The 18,001-nt window shown below is 37.2% G+C and overlaps 1 protein-coding gene and 1 pseudogene across 10 annotated transcripts in view; both read right to left on the bottom strand.

Moving 5' to 3' along the window:
- The window catches only part of SDCCAG8 (SHH signaling and ciliogenesis regulator SDCCAG8), a 250,106-nt gene that overhangs the window by 194,394 nt on the left and 37,711 nt on the right, over positions 1 to 18,001 (bottom strand). For all 10 annotated transcript variants that reach the window (XM_070474379.1, XM_070474381.1, XM_020905022.2 and 7 more), the window contains 2 exons: positions 8,985 to 9,049; positions 5,716 to 5,904 (listed from right to left, as the gene is read on the bottom strand). In XM_070474379.1, coding sequence (XP_070330480.1) covers positions 5,716 to 5,904; positions 8,985 to 9,049 — 254 coding nt within the window. The remainder of the gene's footprint in view (positions 1 to 5,715; positions 5,905 to 8,984; positions 9,050 to 18,001) is intronic.
- On the bottom strand, positions 13,747 to 15,709 carry LOC139037513 (zinc finger CCCH domain-containing protein 14 pseudogene; annotated as a pseudogene).

The raw sequence follows: 18,001 nt of genomic DNA, 5'->3' as shown, positions 1-18,001 counted from the left end.
GGGCAGGAGGAGAAGAGGGCAGCAGAGGAAGAGATGGCTAGAAAGCATCACTGACTCAGTGGACATGAATCTGAGCACACTGGGAAGATAGTAAAGGACAGCAGAGCCTGGTGTGCTGCAGTCCGTGGGGTCAAAAGAGTCAGACACAACGTAGCAGCTGGACAGTGGTTAGACGACTTAACAACACTGTCAATTTCGATGCCTTCTTCCACTTCTCCAGTGGTAATCACTGTTAAATATTGTGATTATTCTTTTGCATCTTCTTCTATGCATGTATTCACCTGGTTGTGAATAAGCCTCTAAAAAAATACAAATAGTTTCCTGCCAGGTATGTCTTTCTCATCTTTTTTCATTTTTTTCCTTCAATAACATATTTTGGAGCTTAGTTGAACATTAGTACATATAGATCTACTTCATTCTTTTTTTTTTTTTGTACATAAAATTTCATACTTTATCTAAACTGAAGTCCAGTTATTCTTCTTTGAGGGATATTTAGGTTGTTTACATCTAAAAGGAAAACCTATTGTTTTCTTCTATAGCTCTATACTCACAATACTTCTGCTACCACATTTGTAGGTTTTCCATACAGAGCAATTCTCTAATTCTGAGTGGCTACTAACTCAATTCTGATACTAACTGTCTGGAGTTGACACAAACCCCACAGATTAAGGCTCAGTCCCGTAACTTTAGGTTACAATTTTAAGTCCCAGGTACCTTGTATCTCTTCTGACCAACTGACCAAAAACCATGGATTTCCATGACCCTTTCCAGTGCAAAATAATTTGCTAGAATAGCTCACAGAACTCAGGAAAGTGTTTTCCTTACTATTGCTAGCTTATAATAAAAGATTCAACTATGAACAGATAAACAGATGAGATCACTAGACAAAGGTATGTGGGAAGGTGTGTAGAGCTTCCACATCCTGTTTGGTGTCACATTCTAGTACCCAATGTGTTGACCAATCCAGAAGCACCCTAAACTCATTGTTTATAGTTTTTATTGAAGTTCCATAGGCATGACTGATTAAAGCATTGGCCACTGATGACTGGATTCCATCTCCAGCTCTATCTCTTCTTAAAGGTTAGGAAGTAGAGACCAAAAATTCCAATCTTCTAATTACATGGATGGTTTCTGTGGCAACCAGCATTCCCATCCTTAGTCAAAAGTCACCTACTTAATATAAACTCATGGGCTTAATAACCTCTTTCAGAAGCAGAGGACAAAACACAAATGTTAGTACAAAAAGCATACTTATTGCTTTTACCACTTAGAAAAATACAGAAGTTTTAGGAGTTCCATGCAAAGAATGGGAAATGAAGACAAAAATATGTGTTTCTTATCAAATGACAATATCACAACAGCATTACAAATAATGCTGCAAATAGAGCTCCCTACAAATGCCCTATTATGGTATACATACATTCTCTAGTGTAGATTTTGAAATGTGTAATTTCACAATTTAAATATTAATGAATAGTGCTAAATTACCCTCAAAAGCAGTGTCAATCTATAGTTCCACTAGCAGTGTATGAAAATACAGACTTATTCATAGCCTCATCAATTCTTGAGACCACTAGTCTTTTTAAAATTTTCACCACCTTGATAGTTGGCATTTTAAAACTGGTATTTCCTTGAATGAGGCTTTGTTGGTGGCTCAGCAGTAAAGAATTCACATGTAATACAGGAGATGCTGGTTTGATCCCTGTGTCAGGAAGATCCTCTGGAGAAGGAAATGGCAACCCATTCTAATATTCTTGCCTGAAAAATCCCATGGACAAGGAGCCTGGTGGATTACAGTCCATGGGGTTGCAAAAGCTGGACACAACTTAGTGACCACCATTTTCTTGAATAATAACACCACCACCATTTTCTTGAATAATAACAGAATGAATAGCTTAAACGACAAAATGACAACAAATAACAAATGTTGGCAAAGATGGAAGAAAAGGCAACTCTAGAGCACTGCTGGTGGAAATGTAAATTAGTAAGCTGTTAGGTAAAACAGCATGAAAGTTCCTCAAAAAATTAAAAGTATCAAAAGAACTACGGTACAATCCAGAAATTCCACTTCTTGGTAGTTTTCAGAAGAAAACAGAAACAGAAATCTAAAGGGATGTAGATGCCACTATGTTCACTGCAGCCTTATTTCCAATAGCCATTGTATAGAAGCAACACACATGTCCATCAAAGAATGGAATAAAGAGGATGTGATATATGTGTATAAATACGCATGCATAAACAACGAAATATTACTCAGCTATACAATGGCTGAATGAAATGAAATGAAATCTTGCCATCTGCAACAATATGGATGGACTTAGAGGGTATTATGCTAAGTAAAATAAGTCAGACAATAAAATATGATTTCATTTATGTTTTGAAAATCTTAATAACAAAACAAATGAACTAATGTAACAGAACATAAACAGAATCAGATACAAACAGGTGGTTGCCAGAAGGGAGGGTTTTGGGAAGATGAGTAAAATAGGTAAATGAGATTAAGATTATTTATTTTGTAACTTAAAACAAGTCAAAAGGATGAAATGTACAGCATGGGAAATATAGTTAATAATACTGCAATAATTTTACATGATGACAGGTATAACTAGACTTATTGTGGTGATCATTTTGTAATGTATAGAATTACCAAGTCACTATGTTGTGCACCTGGGACTAACATGGTATTGTGAATCAATTACACTTCAATTAAAAAAAAGAATGAATACTTACTCATGCATTGTCATCCTCTTTTATTGCTTACCAATTTCTATCCTATACGTACTTTGCAACTGGGAAGTTTTTCTTTTCTGTTTTTTTTAAAAGAAATTATTTATACATTGTACCAAAAATTTTTGTTATATAAAACATAACTTTTTTCCTATCTTTTAGTTTAATTTGCAATATTGTATCAAAAAGTAATTTTTTGTTTTAATGGAGTCAAATGTAACATTTTATTTCCCCTTCTGGCTTACTTTCCTCACCAAGCTTAGAACTTTAGATGTTTTGCTATATTTTCTCCTAATACTTTTGTAGTCTAGAAGTCATATCTAGGTCTTTAAACTATCTTGAATTTACTTTTGTGAAGTATGATTTCATTCTTTTTTCAAATATAAACAAGCAAATTTTTAACTTCTCTGAGACTCAGTTTACTTAGTTGTAGAATGACAGCAATCTACTTACCTCATCAATATTTTACTAAGATTAAAAGACAATATGTTTTAAATTTCCTGGTATAATCCTTGGTATATTAGAAATGTTTATTACACATCAGTTGTATCTGAAAATATATTTAACATACATTTAATAAATTGCCACTATATGAAATAGTAGCATTCATGCTCGGTTGTGTCCGATTCTTTGCAATCCCATGGACTGTAGCCTGCCAGGCTCCTTTGTCCATGGAATTTTTCAGGCAAGACTACTGGAGTGGGTTGCCACTTCCTTTTCTAAGGGATCTTTCTGACCCAAGGTTTGAACCTGCATCTCCTGCATTGGCAGGTGGATTCTTTACCACTAAGCCACTTGGGAAGCTGATATGTAATAAATATGAATAAGTTAATAGTATATTTAATAATTAATATAATATTTAACAAAAAGCAAGGCCATCAGTGCAGATCATGAAAAGTACCAGTGGAGAAATTTAGTTTTTATATAACAACCAATAAGTTAGTCACATGTAGAAACCATGGCTATGGTTTTACTACTTTCAAGTATAGGAGGTACAGATGGGTTTTAATAGTTATAGAGAATTTATAATATGGCAGGAAATGTCTGAAGCAATATATAGGTATGCACTCAATGTTCCCTCAAGAATATTACTACTAGGCACTTTTACCTCCATTTTCAAGTGGGGGAACTGAGGCATGAGAGGATTGAACTCAGGTCTCCTGCACTGCAGGCGGATTCTTTACCGACTAAGCCACTAGTGAAGTCCTAAACAAAGTAAGCTGGCAGTAGAACAAAAGTATGGATCCAGGCAATTTGCTCAAAAGCTAACACTCAAGTTACAAGGCTAAGCTGCATCCATAATATCCCAGGAGGTGGTATTGAATATCATTCACCAAAACAAAGGAAGACTTCAAACTCAGGGAAGTAAATTCATTCATCCAAAGGCCAAAACTGACTTTAATGCCCAAGTTTTTTCAGTCTCGACACCAGTTCCAATTAGAGGATCTCTGATGTTAACAAAGTTATAACCAACCTAGACAGCATATTAAAAAGCAGAGACATTACTTTGCCGACAAAGGTCTGTCTAGTCAAGGCTATGGTTTTTCCAGTGGTCATGTATGGACGTGAGAGTTGGACTATTAAGAAAGCTGAGCTCCGAAGAACTGATGCTTTTGAACTGTGGTGTTGGAGAAGACTCTTGAGAGTTCCTTGGACTGCAAGGAGAGCCAACCAGTCAATCCTAAGGGAAATCAGTACTGAATATTTATTGGAAGGACTGATGCTGAAGCTGAAACTCCCAATACTTTGGCCACCTGATGCAAAGAACTGACTCATTAGAAAAGACCCTGATGCTGGGAAAGATTGAAGGTGGGAGGAGAAGGGGATGACCGAGGATGAAATGGTTGGATGGTATCACCAACTCAATGGACATGAGTTTGAGCAAACTCTGGGAGTTGGTGATGGACAGGGAAGCCTGGCGTGCTGCAGTTGATGGGGACGCGAAGAGCTGGACACGACTGAGTGACTGAACTGAACTGATGTTAACAATAAATGCCAAAGTGCCTTGTCATATAAACAGCAATTTACTGAGTGTCTGCTACAGACCAGGTACTCTTCTAGAAGCCAGGGATATAGAAATAAAATACAGTTGCTGCCTGCAAGTATACACAATATATTATAAAGTTACAGAAAGAAGAAGGCTAAGTCAATTGAGGACAAAATGGGGTAAGGCTGGTGAGAGAATACTTCTAAGAGGAAGTGATGTTTGGGCTATTTAAATGAACCCCAAAAGACAGAAAAAGGTGACCATGAGCACAGAGAAAAGCAGAGGGCATATGAGAGAGAACACCCACTATAAATCATCACTGGATACTGTATTAAATAATAATCCTCAACTTCTACAGAATAAAATTTTCATAGGAAAAGGCTTCCTCTGGAATAGTGAAAACAAAACAAAAAAGATGTACTCAGAGAACTGTAATATTTCAGCCTAGATGAAAATTTTGACTCCATAAAAATTCACTTGTAATTTGTCCCTGATCAATCCTCAAATATTAACAAATGGGATACGGTGGATCCTTTTTCCAGTGTACTCATAATATTCTTTATGACAGGCGCATATTAAAGACTTGATTAAAAAAAAAACTCACTTTATACTACAGCAGGGAAATCTGAAATCGGGCAAAATCAAGAGAATTCCTCTCAAACTGAGGGCTGTTATGAATAGTGCTGGATCTTCAATTACAGAGTCATAGAAATGAACAGAATTGTAAAGGCTATCTACTTCAATCCTCTCATTTCAAGATGAGACTGAAACCAACAAAGATAAAATTATTTGTCCAAAATGACTAGATTATACACAGTTAGCAGAACCTACATATTCTCTCTTTAAGAAAGCTACAATGAAGGGACCTTAGAAAATTCATTTTATTTGAAGCTTAACATTAATCACATGTGATTTAGCATGGGGATAAAAAAACTATACTGCCCATTTAAAGATATGGGTTTCCATGTTACCAACAATCCCACATACAGAAGCATACTTACTTGGTCAGTCTTTCAATGGTTTGTATGTGAACATTATTATGGGTCTGGGAAAGAACAGCTTCATGCTGAGCACATTTCAAACAAAGACCACCAACACGGTTAGAAATATTAGCAGCAAGAAGAGACTCTTTATGCTTTAGTCGCTCTTTAAGATCTTCACAGTTTTTCTGATATTCAGCTAAGTCTTTCCTAAAAAGAAGAGAAAAAAGCTTTAGCAAGTGGACATAGCTGGGGAAGAAGTCAGGATAAACTGAAAAGTAGCACTGACATATATACACTATCATATGTAAAATAGAAAATAGATAGATAGTGGAAAGCTGCTATACAACACAGGTAGCCCAACCTAGTTAGTGCTCTGTGACAACCTAGAGGGGTGGGATTGGGGGCAGGGAGACTCAAGAGGAAGGGTGTATATATATATATATATATGTATATATATACACACACATATAAAATCATGAATGATTCACATTGCTGTGAGGCAGAAACCAATACAACATAGTAAAGCAACTATCATCTGATTAAAGTTTTTTAATTAATTATTTATTTTACTGCAACATTGTATTGGTTTTGCCATACATTGACCTGAATCCACCATGGGTGTACATGTCCAGGTAAAAGTATACTACTTTTAAATGTATCACCACAGTGATAACTACTATCATTTACTGGTGTTTACCTTATTAGGTGCTTTTTATACAATACCTTATTAATTCTTACCACAACCCTGAGATGTAGATGTGATTATCTGAATTGACCCTTTGAATAAAGTGAGACTTGAAAATATTAAATTTAAAGTTGTTTTAAGATTTTTAACACAGACTAGTGTGCCTCCAATACTGGCTCTCTTTTCAAGGGATCCCATCTCTTCCCAGAAATAAAACTCCAAATACAAATCCTAAATAGTTTCTCTCAATAAAAGGATAATACAATATCCTTAAATTGAGGGAAATATCCCATTTCAAGTGTTAAGTCTTTAAAACTTATAAAGAGAATTTTAAAAGATTGCATAAAGGACATGGATTTTATGCATGAGTAATTTACTACTGCCGATTTTTCTTCTGTAAAAAAAAAAATCAACTAATCACATAGTTCTACAAAGAACTGAGAGTGAGCTACAGAAAGAAGTCAGAATTCGACAGACATAAGATTTCACAAGTAGCAGCTATTAGCTGGAAATATACAGCTTGATAATGAAAGGGCAGAGGAATTGTGTGTGAGTGTTCTTCATTTGTTTGTTTGTTTTAATGGGATAGTTCCTGGATAAGGTTTTTCTCTATGCTGATCTGTTAAGGATTAAATGACCAGTATATGGATTGTATTTTCCTTCCCCTTCCCTAAAAAGCTTTGGTAAAGTCAACTTAGGTAACTGAGCTTCCTTGCACACATATCCCTTTCATATTGTATTTTTTTTTTTAAGTCCTAACTTAAAGAAATTGTTCTTAAATTCTTAAGACTGCAGAAGGCAGGCACTTTATCTCTGGCTCAGAATACTCTCTATAGATAAATTCAGGGATTTATAGCCATCCTATTTTGTTCCCTGTCACAAAGGAGAAGCCAACAGTCAAGACACCTGGCTGTTACACACTTCGTTGGACTCTTGGGATTTGGGGAGCTTTCAGACAGCCTGGAAGAAGTGGAAAAGATCTACGGGCCATCTAAGGGTTGAAAAAAAAAGCAAATCTAATGACACTCTGAAGGAGAAAAAAAAGGAGGTGTTTATATCTTTTTCCCAAGATAATATCTACAACATAATGTTTCCTTTTAAGTATCATGTAGAAAAAGTCTGATGGTTGGATGGCATCACCAACTCAATGGACATGAGTTGGAGCAAACTCTGGGGCATGGTGAAGGACAGAGAAGCCTGGCACACTGCAGTCCACGGGGCCGCAAAGAGTTGGACACAACTTAGTGACTGATCAACAGTACAGTTTGACTTTCGAAAGCTTTGTAAAAAAAACTTCAGAAGTACATTCCAAAGTCAGAGAGTCCCCATTACTACTTCTGTCAGCTCCAAATTCAAAACACTCAAGTAGATTCAGTTACATGAAAAAGCAAACAGAAAATTAAAAAAATAGGTAACGTAAAACTAGAGTTTCCAAGAGCAGTGATTTTCTTTCTTTCTTTAAGAAAATGTTTCTTTAAATAATCTTAAATTATGCTAAAAGAAAATGAAGAAGCAGAAGAATTCAGGGAACAAAGTCTGGTCCATTGCAAGGTGATATTTTAATGCAACGCAAGACTGCATAGTTGAATTGTGAATGGAACAAAATAAGTCATATTCCCATAAAATAATGAGCTAGAAATATATCACTAAATACTAGAGAACCAAAACACAATAGAAATAAAACTATAGCAAAGCAAGAAAGCAAAAATCAGACCATCTTATAAAAGTTTAGATTTCTTCATGAAAAATTAAGAGTCTCTACAGAAATCCTCAACCTTATATGGCATGAAAGGCATCAGAATATATTAAAATAAATGAATAACTACATTTGTAGCAAAAAGCCATGAGTTCTGGCTCTTGGTAGTACTTCAGTTATCGCTCTAGACAATATATGGACTGTTAAATTTTATGTTTTTTTAAATTTTATATCAAAAATAAAATTTACTAAAATAAAATTATAAAAATATTTTAAAGGTTATTTCATTAGAAAAGATTTCATTACCACTGTTTCAATTAACCTTTAACTTAAAAAATTAATTCCTGTATCTTGTCCTACTCACAATATAGAACAAATCACTAATGGTTAATCTATAATACATAGGCTCTATGGGGATTTTTGAAAACATATCAAAAAGTACATGAAAATTTGTATATACTCAAATTTGCCAAGGATATAAAAACTCAAGCTTTTATACTACTGTTGCAATTTTAAAATTAGATGAAGACCTCCTACAGAAGAAAAAAATATACTTGCTTGTAATTTGAAAATTACAGTGCTTTATTTACATTATTTTATTTTAAAAGCATAATTTCTATAAGAAGAGCTACTGATTCCTTTTTCTATATGAAAACATAATATTGTACAACTGATGAAGAGATAAAATTTATAATTTAGCTCACATTTCTTTGAAACAGGATTTGAAAAAGGACCTCACAAATCCCTTTAGCCTTTACTGATCTGAGGAAATTTCATGTAGTGTATATAAAATAACATCAAGCAATTCCTATATTGACTAAAACTTAAATTTCAGTAAACATTCAAACATATTTTTAAGATCATTATGGTTTTGCCAATGACTTTAAGTAGATGATAATACTTTACCTCAAAAAAGTCAATTGAGATTCCAGGATTTCACTCTTTTCCTCATAAGTAAGTTTTAGTCTCTCCTTTAGAAAAGAAAAAAAAATGTACATTTTGTCCATGTCCTGTGTTTTCATTATTAATATTAAATCAGTTATTTTTTTTTTTTACCCAGGAGGAAAATCAATGTGCCCTCTCTGGAATCACTTTCCCTTTTCCACTCCAAACACTCTATTTTTATTGAGTGAAAGCCTGCAAAAACTACTGAGTCATAAAATGGTGATTACTAATAAAAAAGTTTTTTTTTTTTTTCCAAAACTGCATACACCAGTTCTTATTTTTAAAAGTATGACTGGGCAAAACCAATTTTAGCCCGTAAAGTCCATGAGGGCAAGGATCAAATCTTCCTGGAATCTCCCATTGTGATTGCTGCATAGCTGACACACCAAAAAATATTAATATGTGTTAGATGAATGATAAAAGTTATAAATCACAGTATGATAGACCAAAGTGATATATAATCTACAAGCCTTAGCTGATATCCAGTTTTTCTTTAATTCTAAGATAAAAACACTACCTCCAAGAGCTTATATTCTAAGCAGAAATAGCAAGACAGATGAACAAATATAATTATATACAATTTACTCTAGTGAAAATACAGAAGGTAAAATGAAATAGAAAAGGCAGGAACTTGTAATTTAGCTGAAGAGAAGTAGAGAAGGCTTCATTTGAAGAGATGCTAAGACTTGGATAATTTCCAATAGAGCAAAAGGCACAGTGGCTGGAGAATGTGCTATATATCTGGTCAATAAGTAGTTTAGTATCACTAGAATGTAGAATGCTAGATGGGAAAGTAGATAGAGATGAGCTGATTAGGTAAGGTGGTCAGTGAGAAGAATAAAAATATGAAGACTTTTATTTAGTATACATAACTAAATAAAAGCCTCTCCATAGCTGAGGCATTGGATGAATATTGAAATCTTTTTATCAGCATTGAATCTTATATTACACTGCTGCTTCTGCTGCTGCTAAGTCGCTTCAGTCGTGTCCGACTCTGTGAGACCCCATAGACGGCAGCCCACCAGGCTCCGCCGTCCCAGGGATTCTCCAGGCAAGAACACTGGAGTGGGTTGCCATTTCCTTCTCCAATGCGTGAAAGTGAAAAGTGAAAGTGAAGTCGCTCAGTCGTGTCCGACTCTTTGCAACCCCATGGACTGCAGCCTACCAGGCTCCTCCATCCATGGGATTTTCTATCCAAGAGTACTGGAGTGGGGTGCCATTGCCTTCTCCAATATTACACTGAAGGATATGTAAAAGGGATCATTATAAATGAAGACATTGCAAATAAATAAGAGATAAGCTGATGAACAAGAAGTAGCTACTTACAAACAGAAACAGACTCACAAACTTAAGAGAATGAACTAATGTTTGCTATTGGGTTAAGAATGGGGGGAAAGAGATAGTTACAGAGCTTGGATCGACATGTACACACTGTTATATTTAAAATGGATAACCTACAAGGACCTACTGTGTAGCACAGGGAACTCTGCTCAGCATCATGTGGCCACCTGATGGGAGCAGAGTTTAAGGGAGAATGGATACATGTGTATGTACGGCTGAGTCCCTTTGCTGTACATGTGAAATTATCATAACATTGTTAATTGGCGATACGCCAATATAAAATAAAAAGCTTAAAAAAAAAGAGTAATCAAGCAGCAAAGATAGAAAATATTTAGTACAAAGCTGCAAACAAGCATAATTTATAGAATTTTTTCTCTTGGTTTAGTGTTAAATTTTATTTATTTTTATTAAGTATATTTGATTTACAATATTAAGTGTTTCAGGTGTACAGTCAAGTGATTTCAGTTCAGTTCAGTTGCTCAGTCGTGTTCAACTCTTTGCGTCCCCATCAACTGCAGCATGCCAGGCCTCCCTGTCCATCACCAACTCCTGAAGCTTGCTCAGACTCATGCCCATCAAGTCAGTGATGCCATCCAACCATCTCATCCTCTGTCATCCCCTACTCCTCCTGTCTTCAATCTTTCCCAGAATCAGGGTCTTTTCCAATGAGTCAGTTTTTCGCATCAGGTGGCCAAAGAACTGGAGTTTCAGCTTCAGCATCAGTCCTTCCAATGAATATTCAGGACTGATTTCCTTTAGGATTGACTGGTTGGATCTCCTTGCAGTACAAGGGTCTCTCAAGAGTCTGGTCCAACACCACAGTTCAAAAGCATCAATTCTTTGGCGCTCAGATTTCTTTATAGTACAACTCTCACATCCATTCATGACTACTGGAAAAACCCTAGCTTTGACAAGATGGACCTTTGTCGGCAAAGTAATGTCTCTGCTTTTTAATATGCTGTCTAGGTTGGTCAAAGCTTTTCTTCCAAGCAGCAAACGTCTTTGAGTTTCATGGCTGCAGTGATTTTGGAGCCTAGGAAAATAAGGTCTGTCACTGTTTCCACTGTTTCCCCATCTATTTGTCATGAAGTGGTAGGACCAGATGCCATGATCTTAGTTTTTTGAATGTTGAGTTTTAAGCCAGCTTTTTCACTCTTCTCTTGCACTTTCATCAGAGGCTCTTTAGTTCCTCTTCACTTTCTGCCATAAGGGTGGTGTTATCTGCATATCTGAGGCTATTGATATTTCTCCCAGCAATCTTGATTCCAGCTTGTGCTTCACCCAGCCCAGCATTCCGCATGATGTACTCTGCATATAAGTTAAATAAGCAGGGTGACAATATACAGCCTTGATGTACTCCTTTCCCGATTTGGAACCAGTCTGTTGTTCCATGTCCAATTCTAACTGTTGTTTCTTGACCTGCATACAGATGTCTCAGGAGGCAGGTAAGGTGGTCTGGTATTCCCATCTCTTGAAGAATTTTCCAGATTGTTGTGATGTACACAGTCAAAGGCTTTGGTGTAATCAATAAAGCAGAATAAAGATTTTTTTTTAAATTCTCTTGCTTTTTCAATGATCCAGCATATGCTGGCAATTTGATCTCTGGTTCCTCTGCCTTTTCTAAATCCAGCTTGAACATCTGGAAGTTCATGGTCCACGTACTGTTGAAGCCATGCTTGGAGAATTTTGAGCATTACTTTGCTAGCATGTGAGATGAGTGCAATTGTTTGGTAGTTTGAACATTTTTTGGCATTGCCCTTTTTTGGGATTGGAGTGAAAACTGACTTTTTCCGTTCCTGTGACCACTGCTGAGTTTTCCAAATATGTTCCATTATAGGTTATTATTAGGTACTGAATATAATTCCCTGTGTTACACAGTAAATCCTTATTGCCTATCTATTTTATGCATAGTAGTTTGTATCTGTTAATCCCATACTCCGAATCTGTCCCTCCTTCACTCCCTCTCCCCTTTGTCAACCATAATTTGTTTTCTATGCCTGTGAATCTGTTTCTGTTTTGTATATAGATTTATTTGCATTATTTTTTCAGATTTCACATAAAAGTGATGTCATATAGAATTTGTATTTCTAAAAAAAAAAAAATTTGTATTTCTCTTTCTTCACTAAGTATAATATTTTCTAGGCCCATCCATGTTGCTACAAATGACAATACTTCATTCTTTTTATGGCAGAGTAATATTCTATCATATATATATATAAACAATATCTTTTAAGCCAATTGTCTGCTGATGGACACAAGTTGCTTCCATGTCTTGGCTATTGTAAATAATGATGCTATGGACATTGGGGGGCATGAGTCTTCTCAAATAGGAGGTTTCATTTTTGGGGAGGATAAATACTCAGGAGTGGGTATCATATGGTAGCTCTATTTTGAACTTTTCAGGAAACCTTCATACTATTTCCCAAAGTGGCTGCAACAATTTACATTCCCACTAACAGGGCACAAGGGTTCCCATCTCTCCACATCTCTCCAGCATTTATTATTTGTATACTTTTTTATGATAGCCATTCTGACTAGTGTGTGAAGTGATACCTCACTGAGGCTTTGATTTGCATTTCTCTAATAATCTCTTTTTATGTGCCTGTTGGTCATCTATATATCTTCTTTGGAAAAATGTCTGTCTGGGTCCTCTCTCCATTTTTGATTCGGTTGTCTGTGGTTTTTTTTTTTTTTTGTATTGAGTTATGGGATATTTCTATCTTTGGATATTAACCCCTTGTTGGTCACATAGTTTGCAGATATTTTCTACTATGCTATAGGTTTTGTTGTTGGTTTCTTTTGCATAGTAAAAGTTTTTAGGTCCCACTTATTTATTTTCGCTTTTATTTCTTTTGCCTTGGGACACCGATCTAAGAAAATATTGCTAAGATTTATGTCAGCGAATGATTTGCTTATGTTCCCCTCTAGGAGTTCTATCCATGTATGTAAAACTGACAAAATTTTATGACTGAATAGATGTGGGGGAGAAAGAGAAATTAAAAATAACCCTGGGTTGTTGACTTGAACAAAACCAGGTGAATGCTGGTGCTAAAGATTTTTCCAGAGTGAAAAAAGGAAATAAAATGGAACCATTAAAATGTCCAACTAATTCAAAAGAAGGCAGGAAAGGAAAAAAAAAGAAAAGGTGAAGAAATAGCAGAAGGGGAAAAAAAGACATAAGAAGATAGTAGATTTAAAGCCAAGTATACACATAATCACTTTTTTTTTTTACAAACATGCCTCAAATGTTTTAATAGATTTCAGCTTTTCCTTAAACTGTCTTTCCATAGTCAAAACAAAACAACAAAAAAAGACCCAATGTTAAAATCACTTAAAAAACTTACAAACTTGAAAAATTAGACACTTCAGATAGGCAATAAACTTCATATTATGAAAGCAATATATTCCAAGTTTCAAAGATTTGACAAATTCTGCAGAATGTCTTTCATCAGTAGATGGAAACTTTCAAACGCCACAGTCTTCCGTCAGGTAGGACTGGGTGTCATTCACCGGTCTGAGGTCGAATCCATTTCAAGGCATGTCGCGGTGGCACAGTAATGGTGGGGGTGATAAAACGTACAGTCAGGTCGCGTACACTGCGTGTTAAACCTACAGTGTTTCGGATAACAGAAGGGACACTCCATTGTCTTACAAGCTGGGAAGTAGCGGCACAGCTGACTACTGGAAGGCGGTGCTGGTGCTGTGACTGGTTTTGGAGGCAGTCCTGGGGTTCTTCGGCTCCTGTGAGTGAAGGGACAGTCTGGTTTAGTACATTTTGCATCATATTTACAATCTGGATGAACAGACACTTCTCAGCAAAGTTACAATTGGGAAAGGCTCTGCAAGGCGACACGGGGTGATGGTGAGCGCACGCGTCCCCGTTCTCGCAGGCAGGCCAGGACTCGAAGCGCTCCCGCACTTCTCTGGCTTCTGTGCCACGCTCAGTCCACTCATCTCAGCTTGACTGTCTGCAGCGTTTCTGCCACTATGGGGTCGATTTGCAATCGGGATAACAACTGCCTCTGTTGAGTTCCTTGACCTTTGTTTGTATTATCTCCTTTTGCTTCCTCTTCTTTAATGGGAGAACTTATCCCGGGGACTCTGCCTTGTCCCTGGACCATTTCTGCTAGCAATTCTTCCTGAGAAGTTCGAGTTCTGGGAGCAACTGCAAGTGTCTGTTTCTGTGAGACTGTAGAATAGTTAGTTGTTTTTGTTACAGACTCTTGAGCTTCAGAAATAGCCTTCAAAGTTAGATTCTGTTAGCTTGTTTCGAAGGTGGAAGTGAAGGTCTCCATTCAGGCTTCGCCTGCACTGACATACTGCTGGAGAGGCTTCCTGTAGGGACCCACAGTCATTGTCTGCCTCCTCCTCTTCTCCATCGTGACTGAACTTTTTTACTTAACAACTGAACTTACCACAGGCAACTTTCTCTTCTGAAAGTTTTCTTCCTCAATACTCATCTTTGCTGAGTTGCTTCTGAAGAAGGGACTGTAAGTCTCTTCTAAGCTGTGAAGCACTTCTGGTTCACACAGATGTCCTGTCTCATACACCTGGCTGCTCTCAACATCAAGCTGTTTGGCAGCATGAATATTGTTTTGCTGCTGTTGAAACTGCAACCTGTTTAAATGAGCACCACTGTCTGCATTTCGACTTGCAGGTGGTTGATAAATTTCAATAGAAGGGCGAGAAGAACTGTACGTAAGTGTCACTGTAGTTTTTTTCTGAGATAAGGGATTCTCCCGCACAAAATTGAGGTCTTCATCAATGAGATCGTCTGGTTCTGGCTTAATATCAATCACATCTTCAGAGGGTGCTAGCTCCCTCAAAGGTTTCACTGTGGACATTATTCGGGTTGCAGCTCTGTCATCGTAAGTCTGTCTGACATTAGTGGCTTTCTGCTCCTGTGAACTTGTAGAAACTCTAGATTCTCTTTTTTCAGGTCTAGTGCTAGAAACTGCAAGAGGTGGCACTGCAGCTTCATGCCTTCTCTCATCTCCTCGACTGAAACTGCTCTTGTTTGAAGGTACGTTACCATCAAAGAGGTTGGTATCAAAAGACTTCAGACTAGAGGGGTTGGTTGTTACAGAATGAAGTTTATCTAACACACCGTGAAGCCATACGGTGAATCGAATTGTGTTGTTTCCTAGATACAGGGACAGGTTCTCTGTCATTTGGTCCTGACTTTTCTTGTTGGCCACCATCACCATAATGTAATCAGGAAGTTCTTCACTGACATAAGCTCCTAATTCTTGCAATTTCCCTCCCTTTTTTTTTCATTTATTTTTATTAGTTGGAGGCTAATTACTTTACAATATTATAGTGGTTTTGTTATACATTGACATGAATCAACCATGAATTTACATGTATTCCCCATTTCGATCCCCCCTCCCGCCTCCCTCTCTACCCAATCCCTCTGGGTCTTCCCAGTGCACCAGGCCCGAGCACTTGTCTCATGCTCCCAACCTGGGCTGGTGATCTGTTTCACCATAGACAATATACATGTTTCGATGCTGTTCTCTTGAAACATCCCACCCTCACCTTCTCCCACAGAGTCCAAAAGTCTATTCTGTACATCTGTGTCTCTTTTTCTGTTTTGCATATAGGGGAAGCTGTGGTACATATACACCATGGAATATTACTCAGCCATTAAAAAGAATTCATTTGAATCAGTTCTAATGAGATGGATGAAACTGGAGCCCATTATACAGAGTGAAGTAAGCCAGAAAGATAAAGACCATTAAAGTATACTAACACATATATATGGAATTTAGAAAGATGGTAATGATAACCCTGTATGCAATTTCCCCTTAAAGGCACTGGCTGATCTCCGTGCCAATCTCCATGGCTCCGCGGGGGGAAGCGGTGGGCACTGTGCAGCGTCCCGTGGACCAGGGGCCTGGCACTGACTTCCCCGCCTGCAGCCAGACCGCCACAAACATAATCACTTTTAAAGGACAGATATTGTCAGATTGGATAAAGAAAGCAAAACTCAACTATATGCTGTTCACAGAAACCCATATTAAATATGAAGATATAAGTATGTTAAAAGTAAAACAATAGGAAAAAAATACAATGATAACACTAATCAAAAGCAAGTAGGAGTCAGTCAAAATACAGAAACCATGGGCTTTTCTCTATACTAGCATGAAGAATAAGAAAATGAAAATCTTAAATATGTATATTGCTTATGATAAAACTCTTAAAAATCTAGAGGTTAATTCTAAAGAAAGATGTGTAAGGCCTTTATTCACAAAACTATAAAAACCTGAAAAAAATTAAAGATGACCTAAATAGTGTGCCAGACATCCTGGCATGTGAAGTCAGGTGGGCCTTAGAAAGCATCACTATGAACAAAGCTAGTGGAGGTGATAGAATTCCAGTTGAGCTTCAAATCCTGAAAGATGATGCTGTGAAAGTGCTACACTCAATATGCCAACAAATTTGGAAAACTCAGCAGTGGCCACAGGAATGGAAAAGGTCAGTTTTCATTCCAATCCCAAAGAAAGGCAATGCCAAAGAAAAGCATCGCTCAAACTACCACACAATTGCACTCATCTCACATGCTAGTAAAGTAATGCTCAAAATTCTCCAAGCCAGGCTTCAGCAATATGTGAACCATGAACTTCCAGATGTTCAAGCTTGTTTTAGAAAAGGCAGAGGAACCAGAGATCAAATTGCCAACATCTGCTGGATCATCGAAAAAGCAAGAAAGTGCCAGAAAAACATCTATTTCTGCTTTATTGACTATGCCAAAGGCTTTGACTGTGTGGATCACAATAAACTGTGGAAAATTCTGAAAGAGATGGGAATACCAGACCACCTGACCCACCTCTTGAGAAACCTATATACAGGTCAAGAATCAACAGTTAGAACTGGACACGGAACAACAGACTGGTTCCAAATAGGAAAAGGAGTATGTCAAGGCTGTATATTGTCACCCTGCTTATTTAACTTATATGCAGAGTACATCATGAGAAACGCTGGGCTGGAAGAAGCACAAGCTGGAATCAAGATGGCCGGGAGAAATATCAATAACCTCTGATATGCAGATGACACCACCCTTATGGCAGAAAGTGAAGAGGAACTAAAAAGCCTCTTGATGAAAGTGAAAGAGGAGAGTGAAAAAGTTGGCTTAAAGCTCAACATTCAAAAAACTAAGATCATGGCATCTGGTCCCATCACTTCATGGGAAATAGATGGGGAGACAGTGGAAGCAGTGTCAGACTTTGTTTTTTTGGGCTCCAAAATCACTGCAGATGGTGACTGCAGCCATGAAATTAAAAGATGCTTACTCCTTGGAAGGAAAGTTATGACCAACCTAGATAGTATATTAAAAAGCAGAGGCATTACTTTGCCAACAAAGGTCCATCTAGTCAAGGCTATGGTTTTTCCAGTGGTCATGTATGGATGTGAGAGTTGGACTGTGAAGAAAGCTGAGCACTGAAGAACTGGTGCTTTTGAACTGTGGTGTTGGAGAAGACTCTTGAGGGTCCCTTGGACTGCAAGGAGATCCAACCAGTCCATCCTAAAGGAGTCAGTCCTGGGTGTTCATTGGAAGGACTGATGCTGAAGCTGAAACTCCAATACTTTGGCCACCTCATGCAAAGAGTTGACTCATTGGAAAAGACTCTGATGTT

This window comes from Odocoileus virginianus, chromosome 11 (assembly GCF_023699985.2).
Source record: "Odocoileus virginianus isolate 20LAN1187 ecotype Illinois chromosome 11, Ovbor_1.2, whole genome shotgun sequence".
Classification (NCBI taxonomy): domain Eukaryota; kingdom Metazoa; phylum Chordata; class Mammalia; order Artiodactyla; family Cervidae; genus Odocoileus; species Odocoileus virginianus.
Note: the sequence above shows the minus strand (reverse complement) of the source record. Positions and strands in the feature narration are given on the sequence as shown.